The sequence below is a fragment of the Meyerozyma guilliermondii genome, genomic scaffold (genome assembly GCF_000149425.1).
Source record: "Meyerozyma guilliermondii ATCC 6260 scaffold_2 genomic scaffold, whole genome shotgun sequence".
Classification (NCBI taxonomy): Eukaryota; Fungi; Ascomycota; class Pichiomycetes; order Serinales; family Debaryomycetaceae; genus Meyerozyma; species Meyerozyma guilliermondii.
Window position 1 is genome coordinate 187519 of NW_001809799.1, and position 16407 is coordinate 203925.

General features: G+C 45.5%; 8 protein-coding genes across 8 annotated transcripts; 5 read left to right on the plus strand and 3 right to left on the minus strand. All coding sequences in view use genetic code 12, as the record gives it.

Annotated features, from left to right (window-relative positions):
- Positions 1-88: 88 nt before the first annotated feature.
- CCR4 (CCR4-NOT core exoribonuclease subunit) lies at positions 89-2251 on the minus strand (the record flags this gene model as incomplete). Its single annotated transcript, XM_001485569.1, has 1 exon — positions 89-2251. One exon carries the CDS (start codon positions 2249-2251, stop codon positions 89-91), a length of 2163 nt encoding a protein of 720 aa, XP_001485619.2.
- A 181-nt stretch (positions 2252-2432) lies between these two features.
- Positions 2433-3800, minus strand: NTG1 (bifunctional N-glycosylase/AP lyase; the record flags this gene model as incomplete). Its single annotated transcript, XM_001485570.1, has 1 exon — positions 2433-3800. The coding sequence occupies one exon, from the start codon at positions 3798-3800 to the stop codon at positions 2433-2435; it is 1368 nt and encodes a 455-aa protein (XP_001485620.2).
- A 295-nt stretch (positions 3801-4095) lies between these two features.
- Positions 4096-7029, plus strand: CAT8 (DNA-binding transcription factor; the record flags this gene model as incomplete). Its single annotated transcript, XM_001485571.1, has 1 exon — positions 4096-7029. One exon carries the CDS (start codon positions 4096-4098, stop codon positions 7027-7029), a length of 2934 nt encoding a protein of 977 aa, XP_001485621.2.
- A 184-nt stretch (positions 7030-7213) lies between these two features.
- On the plus strand, positions 7214-8170 carry PGUG_01293 (uncharacterized protein; the record flags this gene model as incomplete). The annotated part of the gene is made up of 1 exon (XM_001485572.1): positions 7214-8170. The coding sequence occupies one exon, from the start codon at positions 7214-7216 to the stop codon at positions 8168-8170; it is 957 nt and encodes a 318-aa protein (XP_001485622.1).
- A 148-nt stretch (positions 8171-8318) lies between these two features.
- Positions 8319-9218, plus strand: PGUG_01294 (N-acetylglucosaminylphosphatidylinositol deacetylase; the record flags this gene model as incomplete). Its single annotated transcript, XM_001485573.1, has 1 exon — positions 8319-9218. The coding sequence occupies one exon, from the start codon at positions 8319-8321 to the stop codon at positions 9216-9218; it is 900 nt and encodes a 299-aa protein (XP_001485623.2).
- Positions 9219-9223: 5 nt separating this feature from the next.
- Positions 9224-10438, minus strand: PGUG_01295 (uncharacterized protein; the record flags this gene model as incomplete). Its single annotated transcript, XM_001485574.1, has 1 exon — positions 9224-10438. The coding sequence occupies one exon, from the start codon at positions 10436-10438 to the stop codon at positions 9224-9226; it is 1215 nt and encodes a 404-aa protein (XP_001485624.2).
- Positions 10439-10785: 347 nt separating this feature from the next.
- On the plus strand, positions 10786-12570 carry PGUG_01296 (uncharacterized protein; the record flags this gene model as incomplete). The annotated part of the gene is made up of 1 exon (XM_001485575.1): positions 10786-12570. One exon carries the CDS (start codon positions 10786-10788, stop codon positions 12568-12570), a length of 1785 nt encoding a protein of 594 aa, XP_001485625.2.
- Positions 12571-12788: 218 nt separating this feature from the next.
- Positions 12789-16331, plus strand: FUN31 (serine/threonine protein kinase; the record flags this gene model as incomplete). The annotated part of the gene is made up of 1 exon (XM_001485576.1): positions 12789-16331. One exon carries the CDS (start codon positions 12789-12791, stop codon positions 16329-16331), a length of 3543 nt encoding a protein of 1180 aa, XP_001485626.2.
- Between the last annotated feature and the right edge of the window lie 76 nt (positions 16332-16407).

A 16407-nucleotide genomic window follows, 5' to 3' on the forward strand; every position in this document is an offset into this window, starting at 1 on the left:
ATCTCGGACTTTTGTGCTGCGGCTGCTGCTAATTGCACGTTGCCCTACTTTCTGGTCACTATGGTTATTAACCTATCTAATATACACGCTACGTCTTTCTCGATGTGCCCTTGAAATCGGGCTTGAAATCGGGTCGGCGAGCGGAGGAAATGCCTTTCTTGATCTGGAACTTGGTGACGATGGCTATGTGATCCGAGGGAAAATGGGCGTCGGGGAACCCGATGCAATTCTTGAGATAGTTGTCGTCGATCTTTCCCAAAAGCCCCTTGACCCGCAAGTTTCCAGGGGTATACCAAATGTAGTCGATCACCTCGGTAAATCCCGGTGAAAAGTTCGTAAACGGTAATTCTCCATCGTAAGCACTCTTCAACTTGAACACATGCTTAAACCCTTCGTCGGTAAACCGTCCGTAGTCACGACCATCGAGATCGGGATGCTTGGTCACAGATCCACTGGAGAAAAGTTGATACACGGCGGAATCTTTAACAGAGTTGAAATCTCCACAGATGACGACATTGGCATTTTTGACATCGTCGGTGTGGCCAAACTTCTTAAGAACTCCCTGAAGCTCTTCCAACAAGATTCCAACCTGCAATGCCTTCACATCGTTGAAAGCTGGATCCCAATGCAAGTGTGTGTTTGTCACGAGAATCTTCTCGCCGGATTCAAGATGTTGCAAATATGTGATTAAGGCAATATTATCCTTGTTCATGAACCGGTTAAAAAGATCCTTCGTCTTCTTATACTTGTCCGATCCCATGCACACACTGTTGTATTCAAAGTTCATCTTGGTCAACAACTCAAACTTGGAGCTCTTGTAAAAAGTAGCACATCCATCAACCTTTTTAGAATCAACACTACCCATGGTTTTAGATCTTGTCTTGCAGAAAAAGACTCCTTTGTACCCAATTTCGGCCATCACCGGCACCCAGAAGTCATGGAAAGTCCTGGTTTCCACTTCTTGCATACATACAACATCAGTCTTGTAGCTCAATACCTCTTCTTTCAAAGCGGCCCGTCTGAATTCCCAATCTAAAGCCCACGAAGGTGTAAACTTGTACAACTTGCTTGGAGCATAATGTTGACACAATGTGTTGTATGACAATAACGTGAAGGAATCAGGCTCAGAATCGCTTGTGGTAGAACTGTAAGCTTCTGGATTCGTTGTGGGGTCTATGACTTCGCCATCATCCTCCAATAATAACCAGGGACGTGGATTTGGCGCAGGATGGCCCGGTTTCGTATCGCGAAGGTATGCCACGAGTTCTTTGGTGCCTTGTTCGGCAACGATATTGGCGATTTTGAGGTCGAGAGGGTTACCCTCGATTCCCAAGAACAATAACTCGATCAAGTTACCGAAATTGAGCGGGAGAGTCGTGATGTTGTTGTCAAACAAGAAGAGATACCGCAAGTTGAAGCACATACCGAGCTCTGGAGGCACTTCCGAAATACGATTGCGAGACAAGTCCAACGTACGCAAGCTCTTGAGACGTGATATCACCGGGGGAATCTCGGTCAATTTGTTATTGTTCAAAAAAAGCGATTCGAGAAACTCGTACTGGAACAATTTGGGGGACAAGATGGTGAGTCCTTGGCCGCTCAAATCCAATTGGCACCAGAGCTGGCGGCCCTGTGACTTGAGGCGCATGCGCTGTTCCTCTTGCATGTGGTCATCATCGTAATCGGTGGTCATCTTCTTGTTGTGAAGCAATGCTGGGTTCTGGGTGATTGTCAGTTTCATCACCAGTCTCTCTTGTTCTTCCAACACCGCTACCACCTGCTTAGTGGCGTCGACCAAGTTCATACTCTTGACTTCACTGTAAGGATTCTTCTTGCGGGAATTGGCAGCGTATTGCCGGGCATAGAAATGAGGAACATTGGCGGTTCTCGACATCTGACAGAGCTGTTGTTGATGTTGCCAGTAAACGGAGCCGGGATTTGTCACATTGATCGACTCGGTGGTATGCTGGTGGGGCAACAGTGGCAGAGCATACTGTAAGTTTTGTCCGGGAGGATTCGACATTCTCAAATATGGTGGCTGTTGATGATTATTCTGTGATGGTAACAGGGGTAACAGTTGATTCTGGCCCTGTGTTTGGCCCTGGCCATAAGGACCCATTCTGTAATTATACATGTCATAATCATAGTTTCCCGATTGGCCCAGCTGGCCATTGCTTTGAAGTTGTTGAAGAAGGATCTGTTGCGCCTGCATGTTTTGCGGCTGAGATTGGAATTTGGAGTTATTATTCATATCATACGTGTGATTGGCAGTGCGAATGGTGCGCACGCAGTCTCCAAGTGTCCTTAAAGGTTATATTAACGATGTCTACAAAACCTATTATTGAGGAGAGTTCAACAAACTCGATGGCGTCGTGCGAACCCGAACCCAAACCGCGCACCCATACACCGCACAGTTGGGTGCAAAAAAAATGTCAATATGGTTGCATACTAGTTAGTTCGTCAATCATCATTGCGAGATCGCCACGCTGCCTTTGAAGCCTTTTAATTCTATCTGCAGTTATACCAGAGTTGACCAATTTTTTATTGGCTCCTTTGCACAATTTTTGTTTTCCTAGAGTGCAGATATCACAATTGCCGTAATTTGGAGGACAAATAACTTGGCCAAAACCAACAAGAATCGGGTTGATATCGCCCCAGAGTCTTCGTGGTAGCCAGCTTTCCAATTCTAGTCTGGTTTGTTCGGGAGTTCGAGCCTTGGCACTTACCCAACCCCACATTTGCGCGAGTCTATGGATATGAACATCCACCCCAATTCCCTCATTTTTGTACCAGCCTCTCTGGAGAAGAAGATAGCCCATTTTGGGACCCACACCTGGAAGTGCTACAATATCGCGAATGTTATCAGGAATGTCACCGGAATGGTTATCATGGAGCATTTGACTTGCCCTTTTGATATATCCAGCTTTACGATGGTGGAAACCAACTTTTTGAATGCACTGGTTTATATCTTGTTCTGAAGTTGCCAACACTGCTTCTAAGCATAGACCGTTTGGAAAACCCCGCTTCATCAACTCGTCGTCAAGTGTCTTTATAGCTGCAAAGTTGACTTCGTCTTTTGTCTGTGACAGAAGCATGAGAGAAATCAAGAGCTGAAACCGATACGTACGAGGTGAGTCGAAACCATGGGGTCGAATTTTCAGAGGAATACGCTCACAGCCCATAGTATCCACTGGAGACATAAACTTGGCACGCATTTCCACTACCAGATTGTATACCTTATCCCAGTTTTTGGGCGCAAGCGAGGAGGGAACCAGCTCTATGTCTTCGATTTGGAGCTTACGAAAAACATTCGGGGGTTTAGTGCCATCGCACCAGTCCATCTCAGCCTTTTCAGTTGTAGGTTCAGACTTGATTTCAGTTTTGGATTCGGAAATGATTTCAGTTTTGGACTCAGACTTGATTGCGGTCTTAGGTTCTACCTTTATTTCAGTCTTGATCTCGGATTCTTCTCTGCTTTTTTCACCAAAACTCTCAGTTTTTATCTTTCTCTCAGTTCCTTGTTCTAATTTGACGCCTTCAGTACCATTTTCTCGTTTCAAATTTGTCTTTTTCCGCTTCGAAACGGTGGTTTTCGCCACTGATTTGTGCTTTTTTTCACCGTTCAGCTCGTACAGCCGCTTAATTCTATGTACAGCAACTTCCCCAGCAAGCCCTTCACCACCATCATCCGCTTCTGCAAGAAAAAGCCCCTGATCATTCTCAAGCTGTATTCGTTTTGCAGACGCCCGCGTTACCATTAGCCGCATCGCCATTCGAGAATCTGGGGAAACTTTCGTCATTGCATCCGCACACCAGCGTGTGCTTAAGAGCGGTTCCGGCGTGTGAGTCAGATGCGCTTCCAATCATTCTGATTTCAATTCGATACGATTTTTTTAGATACTTTTGCACCTGCGACTCGAAAGCGCTACAGCATTGAGCGACACGAAGCCAGTGTATATTTATTGAGAGTTCTTTCCAAACTGTTTCTGCAACGAAATCAAATACGATTATTGCACGATTAGTTGATTCGATTACGATAGTTGATTCGAATTCTTTTGCAACGATACCCGATTCGATTACTTCTTACTTTCCACAATGGAGCTTCCCAAACCGAAACCCAAACCGAAACCTAAAGCCCGTAAGAACGGATCCACAAACACGAAAACTATTATGGCTCCAGGAGCCGCTCAAGAAAGAGTAGCACAAGCGTGTGATCGGTGTAGAGCCAAGAAGACTAAATGTGATGGAAAACAACCGTCTTGCTCCAACTGTGCTGCTGTAGGGTTCAAATGTATTGTCTCAGATAAGCTTTCACGAAGAGCGTTTCCCCGTGGGTATACAGAGACACTTGAAGAGAGGATCAGACAACTTGAAACCGAAAATAGAAAGCTCGCTGGATTGTTGGAAATGAGACAAGAGCAGTTGGAGTTGATGAACAATAAGGTCGGAGAAACACTCGTAGACAAATCACAACTGAAGAGGGAGGTACTGCCGATGGAAAATGGGCTCGTGGTGGATACAATTGTCGAACCAAGACAAGCTATTACATCGTTGAACTTGTCGTTACTCGATAACCAAAATTCTCATTGGCATGAACACCAGAAGGGGTGTCCCTGTGGATGTGCACAGTTTCCCCATACTGTTCATGAAAGACCAGTATCGTTAGCAGGCTCAGTAGGACCTCCATCTCTTGCCAATTCTGTTACTGGTTCATTGGCGGGCTCGATCGTGAGCGACGACGACGACAGCTTACTCAGTTTTGACGAGCCTCAGAACAATTATTCTGGGGAAAAACCAGCCCCGGGAGCGTTTGCTGCTGCCACAGCTATCGCCGAGATGCAAAAGTCCACCAATCATCCGGTCGACGAACGGAGTAAGCAACAACTACTCACATCTCTAGTTGCCATGTCGATTCCTCGAAGCACCGAAGAAACCCTTTTTGTTCCCACGCTTTTAGCCAAGTTTTGCCAGAGTTTCGGCTACAAATCCAAGCAAAGCGTACTTGCTGCACATACATTGGCATCGTTAAAAGAGCCTGTTCCAAGTACGGGCTCCTCTCGTCCTAACGTGAGGTTTTTGATGGACAGAGAAGACTTTGCACTTTCCGAATCTGAGGTTCTTGCGCTCTTAAAATTGATCCAGCTTCCATCCAGAATCGACTTGGATCAGCTCATCACCACTTACTTCCAGGACTGGGGAAGTGCTTTTCCCATATTGAACAAAAATGCGTTCATGAGTGGATACGCAAAGCTCACAGCAACCATGGAACATAATCGAGTTCAAGAAGTTGACCAAAAGTATGAACTGATAGAGAAGTTCACCGCTATCGTCGTCATCGTTGTAGCACTCAGTTTAGTGTCCAACAAAAACACACATATACGAGGAGACTCCAAGGGCACAGAGTGGTATTCTGAATCATTGGCTCATTATGACTACCTTATTCATCACTTTATTCGACCCAATTGTATCATCACAAAGTACTGCTCAATCCAGTCGCTTCAGGTCCTTTCCTTAGCAATGCAATATTGTCTTGTTGTTGGTGACATCACCACTTGCTATGAGCTTCGTGGAAGACTTATCACTATGGCCCAGCAGTTGAGATTACATAGATGTCCTGCTGCTGTGTTAGGAATATCTGGTGATGGAAATGCCGAGTTTCGCAATTTTTTACAAGGAGAAAGAAGAATTCTCTTCTGGTGTGTCTACTGCTTGGACATTTACTCTTCATTGAACCTCGGTGTTCCACGATTGTTGAAAGATTTCGAAATAGAATGTGCCTTGCCCTTTGCCGGTAGAAATGATGATTCTGATGACGAAAACGAAAACATTGTGATGATCAACAACACTAAACTTTCCATCGTTGGAAAGGTTTCCAAATTTGCGCTTGCGGTCATTTTATACTGCAAAGTCTTGGGTAAAATTTTGGACTCGATTTTTTCCAGATTTGAAAACGATGATATTTATAATAAAGCACTTGTCCGAGACGGTATGCTTGACAATTGGCGGCGTGAGCTTCCGGCGGAGTTGAAGTTTGACATCGATGTCAGTGCGTTCAATATCGGCGAAAACGGCGAAGCGAAGAATGGCTGGACCCATTACAGCAAGCAGCAACTCACCCTCATTTTTCTATTCTGTCACGCCAAGATATTGGCGTACTTACCCATTCTTTCAAAGTATGGGAATCACCACGATGTTGGATTATCGAAAAAGGAACAACTTACCAAGGGTACGGGACAAGTGGGGTCTATTATGTCTTCAGTTACCATGATTCAACAGTCTTCAACTCAAATTTTGGACATGATGAAAAGTATTTCGACGTCCCCTCTGCCGTTCGTGATACCTGTGCCATTAAATCTTCCCAGGCAACAAATACGTTTGGCTCTTTTGGTGGCTCGTGGTTGCTTGGATTATACCAAGGGAGGACCATTAAGGCTTCATCTGAAAAAATTATTGGACGGTACCGTTTGCTACTTGAAGTGTGAAAGTAGACTAAACATCCCAGGGTGTGCTAGTATGAATTCAGCGAAATTGCTCGAGCTAACTGTTCTGGGAGTTTTATCACCAAACACCTCAAAACAGCCAGCGTCAGAGGTTAAGTTTAAACCCCAACCATCCAACCAACCAATCACGAAAACAGCTGTGGTAAGGGAACCTCAACACCGGTTCGGTAATCCATTTTCAAATACCAAATCGCAAGATGAATCTTATCAGATTCCCGATTCAAATTTGCAAGGAGAAAGTGAAAAAATGGACCGTCGTGGAAGCACTACTAGCAGTGATTATCAATTTCCTACCAATGATGGTGACGAAGAACCACCCACGGAAAGTGATGGTATAGAGTCACTTCTTCTGTTTGATCCTTTTAAGCTTGATCTTAAGGGACCTTTACACATGAACGATTTTGCAGCCGATGGTTCTCTTGGACTTGCACCATTTTTGGACCAAGCAGAAACGCTAGAATGGCTGATCACTCAGGACGGAAAGGAGGAATTCGAGAACAATGCTGACGCGTTCTTTGAGTGGAATTGAGTAATATAAATCAATTACGGTATGAGAAGTGTAGTCGGAGCGGTGCCCGCGTCGGACCCGAAACGCACTGTGCCGCGGAACGCCGCACCAAGGTCAGTGGAAAATGTGGGGGAAAAGTACTCCGAAATTTGTCTATAAAAGGCCATTTATTGCAACTTAAAAACCATTTAGGAGTTATTTCATCATGGCTACTTACTCGAAAGCATCATTCAAGTCTCTCAACTACAACACGTTCCGTCCTCATTACCCGCCAAGTTTCTACGGCATTTTGGGAGACTATATAAAGTCTCGGGGAAACCCAGTTCCCGTTAAGTATGCGTTAGATTTGGGTTGTGGCACGGGAGTCGCTACGTATCCCCTTTTGAACATTGCAGAGCGTGTGGATGGCTTGGATCTTTCACCAGTGATGATCAAAACTGCTACAGATTTGAAGCAAAAACGATTGAAAGAACTTGAAATTGACGATTCAAGCAGGATCAATTTCAAGGCTGGCGGTGTGGAATCTCAGCTTTATGATGGCGAAAACCCAATCGAAGAAGGTTCCGTTGATTTAATCACCGCTGCTCAATGTATCCATTGGTTCAAGGACTACGATACTTTTTTCTCCACTGCTGCCAAATTATTGAAACCTAAGGGAGTTTTGGCGTATTGGTACTACGTAGACCCAGTGATCACGTCGTTTTCTGGGCCTTCGAAAGTCGAGAAGGCTACCGCATTGAAAAATGCCTATGATATCTACTTCAAGTATGTCTATGAAGATCCTGAGTATATTGGTCCATACTGGGAGAATCCCGGCCGAGAAATCATCAAAAACTTCTATGTTGAGGTGGACAAGCACATCCCTGAAAGTTTGTATGGAAACAAAAAAGTTAACAAATTGGAGTTGCACCCAAATACCTCCAAGGAACCCAATGAGAAGGACGACTTGGTTTTGGTCAGAAAGGGAATTAAACTCAAGGAATTGGAGGGCTATCTCTCGACTTACAGTGGATTCCACTCCTACAAGGAAGCCACCGGAGACAAGAAGGATTTCATTGGGTCCTTTTTTGCTGAGCTTGAGCAGGTAAATGGGTGGGACAGAAATGAAACCGAAATCGATATTGTGTGGAACACAGGATACACCTTCATTTCCAAAAAGTAGAATCTTTCAGTATGCCGATATTCTTATGAAGCGATGAATATATGAATATTCATTTTCAGCTCTTTCTGCTTTGATCTTTTTGCAGCTTTCATGTCCTGCATGCGCCCGTATATATGTTGGGGTTGCGAATTGGAATTTGGCCAACTCTATGCTATTTCGGGTCCCGTTGTTATTGATCCAGGCCGTGGCCACGTCGTTCGTGATTTGGATATGTCTATCCACTGCCCTTCCTCAGATCACTGAGCGGTACAAAAGTGGAAAAAGTTTCGTCAATGAACCGGAATATCCATATATACCTGTGGGGCCGCGGAGTACCATCAACAATTCCGAGATTTATTTCATCATTGCACATCCAGACGACGAAGTAATGTTCTTTCTGCCTTCGTTGCTTGAATTGAGTCGTCCAGCCCACCATAACAATGTCCATTTGTTGTGTCTTTCCACCGGAAATGCCGCACATCCTAGCATGGGTCCGATTCGGAGTAATGAATTGCGACGGTCGGCTCTGATATTGGGTCTCCCAGCTTCCAATGTGGTTATTACAGACCTGTTCAAGGACGGGATGAACGAAATCTGGGATCCAGCAGCCATAGAGACGGTTTTAAAGAAACATGTAAAATCGAATAATGCGAAAATTGTCACTTTTGATGAAGACGGCATTTCGGGCCACGCAAACCACATTAGCCTTTTCCGTGGCGTCAGCCGGTTTGCCAAGAACCATAATAAACAAGGTATGGAGCTTTATGTGCTCAAAAGTGTCAACTTTCTTGAAAAATATTCGTTCACCATGCTCACCAATATCGAGCTCATCTTTCACCACCTCTCAAAGCTGATCATTGGTAAGGTATTCAACGTCAGCGTGAACATCAGCGTTTTCAAGCTGACGATTGGCAAGAAGTCGCTTCAATTCTACTCCGATTTGAACATGCTTAGCGTGAGCTACGCAGCCATGGCTTACGGCCACTATTCACAGATGGTGTGGTTTAGGTACGGCTGGCTTATATTCTCCCGCTACTTGAACCACAATCAGTTGATCCAAGTAGAATAAGTATACTACAAATTACGGAACCCAAACTGCTTCTGGCACCAATTACTTCCATGCTCAAAGTACTCCTGTTTGGAGATGGAGATCTTTTCAAAGATATCCGATTCGGTAAGCTTTGCGGCGCCGTGCCATGGTCTTTCATCAGGGGCTATCTTTTCGTGTTCCTTTAACTGCACAAACCAATCCAGAGGAAGTTCTTTGACTAGTTCGCTGTGTAATCTCAGCTTGAAATTGGGCAATAATGATGAGCCGCCTACAATATGAATATTGGCCAGGAGAAGTGGCTGGGCAGCTACAGGACACGCCATAATACACTCCACCACCAAGTCGGGCAAGTTTTTGAACGGGGTCAGCTGCAACAGCGTATTGGATGTAGATACATTGTCGAAGATTATTTCTGGATGGTAGAGTGCTTCCGGGACAGAGAACCGTTCGTCAGAAAGCGTCAAGGATTGGGCGTCTGTTGGTGGTGATGCACCGTCCTTCACCACGTAACCTGTAGCGGTGGTTTTGAAGTCAGGTAGCACAAAATTGCAGGAATATTTCTTGCGGTTTCGAAGAGTCTTTTGGTAGTCGGTGGCTAGGAAGCAGGTTTGTTCCTTGATGGTATTTACAAGTATAGGTTCGTCCAGGATATCGTAGTGGCGGAACGACACCATTTCACGAAGAAGACCGTTGAGAAGGTGGCCCCCCACCGGTAGTTTTTTGACTCCTTTCCAATACACATTTTGATAGATGATGGGAATGATCCATGTAGCGTTATAACCGGCATCGATGACAACCTGAAAGTCAGCCGGAGAGCCACTGCCGTCGATCCACGGCACCAAAGACGCCGGAGTACACCGATAGTACTGGGAAAACCCGTATTCTTCAAACACAATCTGGTCGGTGTTGATGGAAAGTTGAGGAAGTTGAAAAGGTGTTTCTGTCAAAACAAGACTACACAGCAGCGCCTCGAACTCAGATGTCCCCACGTCGTCGAAGCAGTAGTCCCATATTGGCTTTTCAACCTCCCAAGTAGTTAAGTGGCCCTGGTCAAAAGGACGCTTGAAAACAAGTCCTGAGTAGTGTTGGGTTTGATTGACATAGTCATTCGATATATGGATCCTGCCATCTCTGGACCTTGCCAATGTGTTGCGGTATTTTTTTGGATTCTTGGACGCGGCAAAACCGGCCTTGATGTTGTAGGAGCCGTTATCGACTACAAACGGCGTGGGTTCCATGAAGAGAAACCACCGGCGCGCCGGTGCGATGTGGCTCTGGTGCGCGGCGCGGTCGGAGTCGGTGTGCCGGAAAACTGGCGCCTGGTACTTAAGTGTGGAAGAGCGATACGAGAAAAAAGTATAGGGTTCACAAGTTATCGACAAATAATACGCACTCTTTCAATTCATACTCGTTCAATACTCATTTAATACTCAGTTTATACTCATTTCATACCCATTTAATACTTGCATTGCTTATATCTGTCACTTTTAACTACCCGGTACTCATCGATATATCAAATTCATCAAATCAATCGCTTCAAATTCTTCACCAAATCGCTACAATCCCTTCACCACCTCAACAATCGATGGCTGTCTTTTCCAAAACACACGGATCCCCAAAAATAAAGGTCCATCATGGCAAACACTCATCTCCATTGGCGCTCTCCATTCGTCTTGAATCCCCACCCATAATGCTCTACGGAGCTCCCCAGGACCTGTCCGGGTCGTTGGTTTCGGGGCTTCTCTTTCTCGAAGTCAACCCTACCAAAAAAATCAAACTTGAAAATGTTTCGTTGTCTCTCACCCAAACCGTCCACTACTCCAAACCATTCATTATTCCATCGACTTCCGTGGCCGCTTGTTCCGACTGTACCACCAAGAAAACCGTGCTTGCAAGATGGGATGCTCTTACGTCTACAACAGAGTTCTCTCCTGGTCGCCATGCTTATCCATTTTCTCATTTGTTACCAGGTTCACTTCCTGCTTCGTGCAAGCTTGGTTCGCACATGACGAGTCTGTATATCAAGTACGAGTTGGTAGCGGAAGCTGTCGGCCGTGATATCAAGCACACAAAAGTTGTACTACCACTAGATATTACCAGGTCCATTTTGAGAGGCCCGGATCGCAATTCTTTGCGGGTATTTCCTCCCACCGAAGTCACTGCTTCTGCCGTTCTTCCCAGCGTTATATACCCAAAGCTGCAGTTTCCGATCGAGTTGAAGCTAGATAACGTCGTAAGCTCCAAAATGGATAAACGCTGGCGTATGCGGAAGCTCATTTGGAGACTTGAAGAGCGCACCAAGGTTCGTGCTTCGACATGCCAAAAGCACGAATCCAAGCTTCGCCAAACAGAAGAGTCACAACGCAAAATACGAAGTAAGTCTCCACCAAAATCGAATGCTGGTCTCCATCATAGTACAATTCAGACAGGAATGCTTATAATACCGGAAACTGAATCTCAACCCCATGAGCTTGACGCTGGAACTGACGGTGTGGAACATGAGGTAGAAGCACCAGAAAACGACACCACCGAGACAGAACGAAGCAGACCCATACACGTTCACGAGACCTTTGTCGAGGACTTTCTTCGAGACGTTAGTCCCACACCTGCTCCTACAATCACACCTGCAGATTCCAACACCAGTTTACAACCATCTCCAACCAACTCCACCACCCAGCTTTACCTCGAAGAAGTGCGCACTGTATCACACGGAGAGATCAAAACTGGCTGGAAATCAGACTTTAGTGGCCGTGGAAAGATAGAGTTGGTGGCAGATATCAACCTCATCAACTTTCTGACTGGCGTCCACAACCACATTGCCAATGCCTCCAGCGACAACCACAAATTGCACGAGGACGACCAGGGACCCATAAAAGGAGCTAATGTGGCATGCGATGTCGAAGATCCCCAGCTAGGAATTTATGTGAGCCATACACTCATCGTCGAGGTGGTGGTCGCCGAAGAGTTAATTCTGAATGAGAGGAAAAGAAGAACCCCAGGCCTTGAACCCGTTCCCTCGAATTCAAGTACGGCTTCAGCAGCAAGCACAACAAATTTGGCACCAACCACTAGCACTGGTGGACTGCCATCTCTCTCTGCTGGAGTCCCCACCGGAGCTGCCCGAGTTCTACGCATGCAATTCAAAATCCCCCTAGTTGAGAGATCAGGACTAGGAATTGCCTGGGACGACGAGGTGCCTCCCACGTACGAAGACGTGCGCTCGTTGAGTCCTCCTCACTATACTGAGTCACCCAGCAGCATTAGCCTGGTGCTCCAAACACCCACGGTAATCAACGGGATTGGTCTGACTCCTTTGGAACCACGAATCTCTCGTGGATTGACAAGTGAAATCCAGGACTTGACTTTATAGTGTAATTAGCTACTTAATCCTGCCTAAACCCACCTCTACTCGCACATTTTGCACCCAATTATTTTCCACTTGCGACCGATCGTAAGCTGTGTTCCTGCAGCTAACGACGCAACAATTTCCTTGTCTCAATATACCAATTGCCTACGGAGTACACCACGCAATCGCCGAGGAATATTGAGGATTCCTCGTGAGCTTCTAACACTTCACAGATACCATAAATGAACACAGACTCGACCTCGAGCCCCAATATGGTTCCAGACAACCTGGTTCCATCGATTGTTGAAAGAGGACATGGCCAAGTCGATTTGGATTCGAATTCTTTGAACCATTCCGACCATGAAATCTCTCAAAATGAACATAATGTTCGCAGAGTTCCCAGCAATTCATCAAGAATCGATGAGGACGAGCCATTGCTGATTTCCGTGCCTTCTGGTCATCACCTTCAAACCCCGAATATTCAAAAAAGAGACTCTCGTCGACCTAGCGGACTCAGAATTTCGTCCAGAGTGTCTTCGGTCACAATGCAGTCTTCTAATTCCAGTCCAGCATCATCCATGACCTCATTTCTCGACCATGAAAATCGTTCACAACCCAAAGACATACTCCGCTACCCAGTGGTGTCGACCCATGCATACTCATACGCTCATCTCTCTCCCAATTCGCTCGCCTTACGACTAAACGTTCTCAGGAGATCGTTGGAAATCATCAAGGATCATCCGAAGATGTTGCGTTCGTTCGAGAAAAACAGATCAATCCTGGACTTTGATCCCCAGATTCCCCCACGATTTTACAACTCCGCCAATAATTCTTCAGAAGACGTCAGCCACAAGACCTCCAATGCCTCGTCTGCAGCACTTGCAGCGTTAATGCGTCCTCCCATGAAGCGGGCAGACAGTCTTCCAGCTCAAGCCTTGAAACAGAGAAAGGACGAAAAATACAAGTCCACCAAAATCGATGATGATTTGGCTCCAGAAAACATCGAACATTTCATCGAGTTGCTTGATAGAGACAACTCCAAGATTGCAGCAGACGAAGAAATCGCTTCGACACTCTATGACCTTTCGCTCATCGAGGAAAATGAGAACAAGGTCGATCATCTTGCGTTGCGATCAACGCTTCTCTACGCTTTATCCACCCCATTTTTGGATTCCGCAACTACTCCCACCACCATTTTGGGTGGGAACCTTCCCCAGACTGGTGGTCAGAGCGGGACCCACACCCCAATCAGTGCATTTCGTCTGTCTGCAACGATTAGCCAATTGACCAATTTGAATCAGGGCAATGTCCCAAGTCCTCAGACAGGCACATTCTCTCGTCCTTTCCATAATATGACTCTGGGAAAGCATGCTCTTCCTCAGTCAGTCTTCTCCATGGAGGTTGATAGTCCTTGGTCAGTAAAGGGAGCAAATGATTTAGCCTGCTTGATGTTCGGAGTACTGAAATCCACCATTATATCCTTGACTCTTATGGATCTTATTGCACCTCAATTTCGCCACTTTGTGACGTCTCGCCTTCTTCACCAGGAGGACAAAAATATCATTCTTGCTGGCGAGATTGTTGCAATTGTCAGGCTGGGAGGCAGTGACTATGCTTGGACTTCAATGTGGGCTAAACGTACAGGATCGACTATCATTTGTATGTTTGAGCAAATTCCTTGTGATGCCTTTGACATGTTACTTCTGGCTCCTCGCAACAACGACGAACCATACACCGTCAAAAGTATCAAGAAGGTTGCGGGCCTGTTGATTGACGAACTTGGAGATCAAATTCACGGCATTAAAGATTTTTCCCACTCGCTCGCTGCTCAACTTAGCTCTCAAAGCAATCCACTAGCTGACGTTCCTCGCGACTATGAGGACATAACACGCATCAACCTGACTAGATACTACACCATTCGTCTCAAATCACGAGAGAATATTCCCTGTGCCATCACCTCAAATCCTGTTGAATTAGACGACGATAGGTGGGAGGTGAAATTAAAGTTACATTCCATGCCTTATATTGCTGGAATGTTTGTTTTAGACTCTTATGACCATAGCGTTCTTTCGTGCAATAATGCTATCGCCAAGAACCTTTTTGGTATAGCGGCAGATGAACTTGTGGGCAACTCTTTCACCACTATAGTTCCCAAGTTTGATGAGATTCTTCTGCTAGGTCTTTCGGAAACTGGATATGATATTCACGCCAATTCTGGGCTTGTTTTACCAGAGCACTTTTTCCGAAGATATGATGCATGGAGAAGGGCAGACGAGTCAGAGAACAAGGAACAACTTTTCTTCAACTCGCAGGGTATCGAGGGTTTACACAGAGACGGCTGCACCATTCTAGTGGACGTCCAATTGAGAACAGTCCAAGACACTTTCGTCTTGTGGGTAACTTACTCAAGAAAGACCAAGGCGAAAAAGAATGCCAAGAAAAGGCAAACACAAACCACCAAGCTGGAAGAAGAATTGGAATCTCCCAAACGTAATTCCCTCAATGTTTCTCGTGTGCTGGAAAACAATACTCCTCTACAAGGCTTCTCGAGGAGCGACGTTGACCTCCCTTCACAGCTTCAATTGTTCCCGGAGAACGAGTCTGAGATCGTCGAACTAGGTTCGAGTAGTACAGAGGTAAGTCGTCACAATAGTTTCAAAGCTCCCAAGTCAAGACCAAAAACACTTGCGCTTCCAATAACTCACTTGAGCCTGCCATTCAATAGGTCGAATCTGTCGGAAAATATTGACGTCAAGATAGCCACGGCTTCTTCGCCAAGTCAACTGGCAGGAAATAAAGAAGCTGACGTTCAAGACCAGCTATCAAGTCTGCCTCTGCAATCTGCTACACCTGCAAGACAAGGTGAAATTTCACACAAGGAGTACACAGAAGAAGAATTGCTGCAATTGGAAAACGACTATATTGCTTCAAAAAAGCAGCAATCTGCTCTCTGGCCAGTCACTGTCGGTGACAAAAGAAGGACCAAAAAGTTTAGTGATTTCCAGGTGTTGAGAAATCTAGGTGAGGGTGCCTATGGAAAAGTGGTCTTGGTTCAACATCGACAAGATTCGGGGTATAAGGTGATTCTCAAGTGTATCGACAAAGAACGTATCTTGGTGGATACTTGGGTCAGAGACCGAAAGTTGGGAACCATTCCTTCTGAAATTCAGATCATGTCCTACTTGACTAATGAACCACATCCCAACATTATGCGTATCATAGATTTTTTCGAGGACCGCAAGTACTATTACCTTGAAACACCTATCTTTGGAAACCCTCCAGCCATCGATTTGTTCGACTTCATCGAGGTGAGATCAAATCTTATGGAGTCAGAGTGCAAATTCATATTCCGGCAAATTGTCCTGGCCATCTGTCACCTCCACAAACACGGAATTGCTCATCGTGATATTAAGGATGAGAATGTCATTGTAGACGAGAATTGTGTCATCAAGATTATCGACTTTGGAAGTGCCGGTTATACCAAACTGGGACCATTTGATGTGTTTGTAGGAACCATCGACTACGCATCGCCCGAAGTTTTGAGAGGTGAAAAGTACGATGGAAGACCACAAGACGTGTGGGCCCTTGGAATTCTCCTCTACACAATGCTCTATAAAGAAAACCCATTCTACAACGTTGACGAAATCATGGAAGGAGACCTTCGCATTCCTTATACTTTCAGCGAAAAGTGCACAAATCTCATCCGACGCATTTTGGTTCGTGACATCCCGAGCAGACCAACAGTGGCAGATATCATGGATGACGAGTGGCTCAGGTCAGACTAACTTTTTCATAAGTATTTTGCTCTCCCCACATTTCGACCTGCATGTTGCTTTCACAAGAATAGCGGGGAAGTGGCTA